The sequence below is a fragment of the Erpetoichthys calabaricus genome, chromosome 13, assembly GCF_900747795.2.
Source record: "Erpetoichthys calabaricus chromosome 13, fErpCal1.3, whole genome shotgun sequence".
Lineage (NCBI taxonomy): Eukaryota > Metazoa > Chordata > Cladistia > Polypteriformes > Polypteridae > Erpetoichthys > Erpetoichthys calabaricus.
Genome location: NC_041406.2, coordinates 140,070,693 through 140,075,984, shown reverse-complemented (window position 1 = coordinate 140,075,984; position 5,292 = coordinate 140,070,693). Strand labels below are relative to the sequence as shown.

The 5,292-nt window shown below is 41.3% G+C and overlaps 1 protein-coding gene across 3 annotated transcripts in view; it reads right to left on the bottom strand.

Moving 5' to 3' along the window:
* Window positions 1-4,102: 4,102 nt before the first annotated feature.
* The window catches only part of LOC114663667 (lysine-specific histone demethylase 2), an 82,075-nt gene continuing 80,885 nt past the window's right edge, over window positions 4,103-5,292 (bottom strand). For all 3 annotated transcript variants that reach the window (XM_051935980.1, XM_028817562.2, XM_028817564.2), the window contains one exon: window positions 4,103-4,757. In XM_051935980.1, coding sequence (XP_051791940.1) covers window positions 4,674-4,757 — 84 coding nt within the window. In that variant the 3' untranslated portion in view covers window positions 4,103-4,673. The remainder of the gene's footprint in view (window positions 4,758-5,292) is intronic.

Genomic DNA, 5,292 nt, shown 5'->3' with positions numbered 1-5,292 from the left:
CCCTACCTTGTCATCTGCCTGTACACAATTGCACTTTGAGTGTATTTTTAGTTTATTTCAAGTAAGCAGTCACCCAGCAAAGTGGCTTTTGTCACAATTCAGCCATATTGTGTATTGCTCTTAAGTATGGCACCTTGTGGAGCTCATGGGGAGCGGATGCAACTTGTTGGCCATCAGAACTACACTTTTTGCTTTTTTACATTTGTTGTTAAGTCTCTTTTTTGAAATTGATTTTTGTTGGATGGACTTTGCAACCATGTAAAGAATTTTGTAGCTTGCAGTGAACCACAGCCTGTGGATTTGAAAATGGGAGGACTGTGTACCTTGTGCCAGTATTGATCAGCCAGATGAGCGAAGGATGTTCGTCTTGGGTGAGTTTTTTTGTGTTGTGTTTTTTTTTTTCTTCCTCTCCAGCATGTTTGTTATGTGCCTTGTCTTTATATCTCCTTGTATAATTAAACTGTGTAGGAGATATGAATGAATATCAATTCTTATTTTAATATTGCACCTTCAAAAAGGTGAAGATTTTTTTGTCTTAGGTGTGTAAGTGTTTGATCGATGTTAGGGTAGATAATACAGCCAACAGTAATTTAAAAAAAAAAAAAAAAAAAGGATGGCAGCAATAATTATCACATTGTATAAAGTAAATGGAGATGTACACTAGAAAACATTTTTACATCAAGTTCAATCTAAAAGAACACACAATAGATCAGCAGGTTTCACCAAAGTTGAATTCTATTTTAAACAAATCAAAGTAAGTACGGACCCATAAATAAAAACTGAAGATAAAAATTGTTATCCATATGTGATGGCCATTGTTCTGTCTGTTTCTTCATCTTGTACTTTTTACTCCATATTTTCAAGTTTCCTTTTGCCAGAATGTCAGCTTACCTGCTAATAACCAATAAGCTGACACCCTTAATCATCACTTGTGTTCTGTTGCTAGATATTTGGCTAACAAAAACACCACCGTGATACTGGATGTCAGTGCATTAACCATGAGAAGGTTTACACTGTTTAAATGACGACCAATTGTTGCAACTAGTTCTGACTTTGTGTGTGTGTATGTGTGAGAGAGAGAGAATGAATTGTGGTGACCTAGATTCATACAATAAGTTAATACTTTTAAGTGTTTTTTAACAACTGTGTTGTTGCAGCCAATTTTCAGGTCATGATCTTCTATTTCCAATCAATAATGGTAGTGGGTCACTGCAGATATTTTTATTTATATATAATATAGACACGCATAAACTCATTCTTCCCACTCCTAGCTCTGATGTGCTCAAATCACCAAGTGGAACCAGCGTTGACAAATGCCCATCAGTTATCCAAGGGAGAATCCAAACCCACCCTGCCTTACCCGCTTTAACAGTCATGTTTGTTTCACCATGGGGATGAGAAGTGGGTTGTGAAAACATCAGAAAGGTAGATGAATGTTGCTTTAGAGCACTGAGTGCAACTTTGAAGACTTAATCATTTTAATCCCAATTCTTTGTCCTTGACAACATGAGCACTAAAAACATTTTTGCCTGTTCTTACAATTCCATGACCCAACCCTAATTTCCAATTCTGGATGTATATTGAGGAAGACTAGGCCATGCAATGTTTGATCAAAATGGACATATCCATTCATTACCTAAGCTGATTAGCCTCTTAGGGCAGTCGTGTCCTTCAGAGTTGTTTGTTACCATTAGTATCCGTCCATCCACCTTCCAACACACCTAATCGTAACTTGGAGTCATAAAGAGAAGTGGGCTCTCCTATCAGTGCTGAGCATGTGCCCACACTTTTGTGTAAGGCAGTTTGGATTCACCAATTAAATTAACATCCGCATCTTCAGGCAGTAAAAGGACAACCAGAGTGCCTTAAGGAAGTACCTACCCAGAGTGTGACCGGGTAGAAACTCAAACCTAGGCACTTGATGCTGTGAGTTCTCCAGCATTCTAAGCTAAAGATGGCTGAATAGACCTTCGCCCAAATATTGGTGTCAGGCAATTGGCCTGGTGGTTGGACACATCTATTTTTTTTCCATAGCAATGGTAGCCTGAAGTCCCACTCACCACCGTCTAGTCTTTTTTGTTCTCTCATGGTGTTACCTATGACTGCAGTACCAGTTGGCATAGCCTGTTGACCTCTCCTCACCTGTGTATTCTCACTTGTTAAGTTCCATTGACCGAGCAAGTGTGCCATCACTGTAACGGTCAAGGCAGTTAGGTCCTTGGTACAAAAGATGGATTGTCTTCATGCTACGGAAAATTTCAAAGTTATATGAAGTCTAATGACCACTCTCAAAGTAAAGTTGTAAAACGATTAATCACTATTCTGAGGGGGAAAAGGGGAACTGGTAGGTACCAACATAATTAATAACCGTAGTCTCAAAAAATGGAATGTCTGAGCCTTTTGGATAACCGCCCACGAGTGTAAATCTGTTTCTTAAACTGTTGCTGCCTTGGGATTGTGTAAGGTCCTGACTCACCATTGTATTGTACGAGAATGAATTTGTGTATCATTTGCTGTGTTGATTCTTGAGGGGAGGAACGGGGGTGGCATTTAGCCCACCGTTCTGACGCTCGTCATGGAGACTCCATGACACTAAGAAGGGCAAGATTGGGTTGTGAGAAAAAGTTTAAGCAGCTCTGGTGTAAAGAAGTTGGGTTTTTGTTTTTTTCTGTATTAAACAAAATAACCTCCTATTGACAAAAGTATTCAGACCTTTTACTCAGTAATTAGTTGTGCCAGCCTTTCTGGCCTGGAGTCTCCTTGGGTCTGATGTCACAAGTGTCACAGACCAGAATTTGCTGCAGATCTTCAAGTTCTATCAAGTTGGATAAAGATTGTCCATGGACTGCTATTTTCAGGTCCCTCTAGTGATGTGTAGTCAGGTTCAAGTACACACTCGAGGACATTCACAGAGTTGACCCTAAGCCACTCTTGGGTTGTCTTTGCTTTGTGAATTTGCAGCCCAGTCTGAGGGCCAGAGCTCTCTGAGCAGGTTTTCTTTAAGGCCTTCTCTGGATTTTGCGCAGTTCAGCTTTCCTTTCCACTGACTGGTCTCCCAAGTCCCTCATCCTGCCACAACAATGTTTTAGTATTGGGGTGGCATTGCAAGTGGTGAGCTGTGCCAATTTTCTTTCAGACATGACACTTTGACCTGTTTTGTTTTAATATGTTGGTTTGATCAGACCAGAGAATTTTGTTTCTCACAGGCTGAGGGTTTTTTAGGTGCCTTTTTGCAAACGTGTCACTTTTATGTGGCTTCTACTGCAGACAGGCTTCTTGCTGGCCACTCTGTCATAAAAAGCCCAGATCAATGGAGTATTGCACTGGAAGTGTGCCTTCTGGAAGTTTCTCTCATCTCTGCACAGGAGCTCAGCCAGAATGACCATTGGGTTCTTAATCACCTCTCTTACCAAGGCTCTTCTCCCTGCCATAGCTCAGTTTGGATGGGCGACCAGCTCTGGGAAGAGGTGCACTTGTTCCAAACTCTGCTTCAGAATCGGACAACTGTGCTTTGTGAATGTGGATTGGCATATCACAGCAGTCCAGGTTATCGCTTGATTCAGTTCATATTTCTGGTTCAGCTTCTTCTAAAATTGGCTTTTTTTTTTTTTGGTTAAAATGACATTTTGTCTTTTGGTTGAAGGCTCACAACACTCCTGTTAATACTGCTGAGTTACCCAAACTGCATAGAAATAATTTTTTGCAGCATACTTTCATCCACTAGATGGCAGCAGAATACTGTCAAGTGGTACATCTGATCAAACAGCCTAATAACCGCAGAGACACTCGAGCTTAACTGTACTTACAGACAGTAGAAGGCTGAGGGTGAGCACCGAGGAGGTTAACTCCTGCTTTGATGCTCTTTCTCACCCTGCTGCTCCTGATCTTCATGTTCTGGGTTATCCTGCAGTTCTTTGTTCATGTTTGGAGAAGGGGGATCGTGGTGTTCCACTCTCACTGGATGTTTGTTTTTAAACTCGTGTTTCTTTGTTTTCATAAATCTGTTTACAGAATACAAACACTGGAATATTTTAATAATTTCTTTTTTTTTTTGTGCTTTTTCCCCCCCCCTCAGAGATTTACAATGATTCAAGGGTGGGGGATGAAATGGGCTCACCAGGCTTATTTACAAATCATTTCTATACAAATTAACAGGCTACTCTGGAAACACGACACTGTGGTGCGTGACGGACAGAGCGACTCCATTCTACTCCAACTCACAAGTTACAGAACATGCAGCAACAGAAAAGACGGGCAACCGTTCAGTAAACACAAATAAAAACAAACTGCAAACATGGGTCCCTGTGCCCACTCTCTACACTAGATATTTCATTTGCAAGTAGAAGGTTCGAGTATAATAAATATTTTGGCTAACATACAAATCGAACGACACATACATTTTGCTCCCATGCAACTGTTTTTAGAGTTTAAAAAAAATGAACATTTATAAAATGAGAAATTTTCACCAAAAAAAGAATATATACATCAAATCATTTGTTCTTCGGCTGAATCTATAAATACATGAGGTATGGTGGGCATCACAGGACCACCTCTAAAGACTTGCCCTGGGCCTGAGGGTGTCGATCTTCAGCATTGCCCCTCACTGACTTGGCACCACGTTATCAGTCTTTGTTCTACGTGTGGCGTTGACAAGCGGAGGTCGAGCTGCACCTTTACAAAGCTGCGATTTTGCTGGCTTCTCTGACACCACTTAGATAGGCACCGGCCACAGTCTGAGGGAAATGTCGATTGGTAGCCTAAGAAGAGAAAAAGATGAAATTCAGAGCATGTTGTGTACTCGCTGCTAGAGGCCATAATAACTTGGGGGTTTCATTTGCTGCTGGAGTACCTTTAGCGTTGGTACCGACCTGAACAATAGAAGTCATGCGGAACAAGTAAACTCAAGTGACACAACTCCTCACACTGGCACAGAGACTAAATGTGTTTGTCCTGAACTGATTCTGCTACCTTAACGTGGCAGCATTGTCCAGTCAGAAGGGGACGTCAAACTTGACAAACTAAAGTTTCTGACCTCGTTATCTGTCACTGATGTCACATGATGTGACTTTTTTTTGATCAGGAGGCAGGTCAGATTTGCTGACCACAGTTGCTTATCTCATTGCTCCACCGTGTCAAATCACAGCTCAAGTCCCATTTACCGTTTCTGACAAAGCAGCTGTGGCCAGTTCAGCAGTCAAGGCTCTTTCATTTTTTTTGTTAATGGTATGTAAGACACGAGCCATCAGACCAGACGAGCTTCTCTGCCGCTGGTAAGGTGCACGGCTGCTGTGC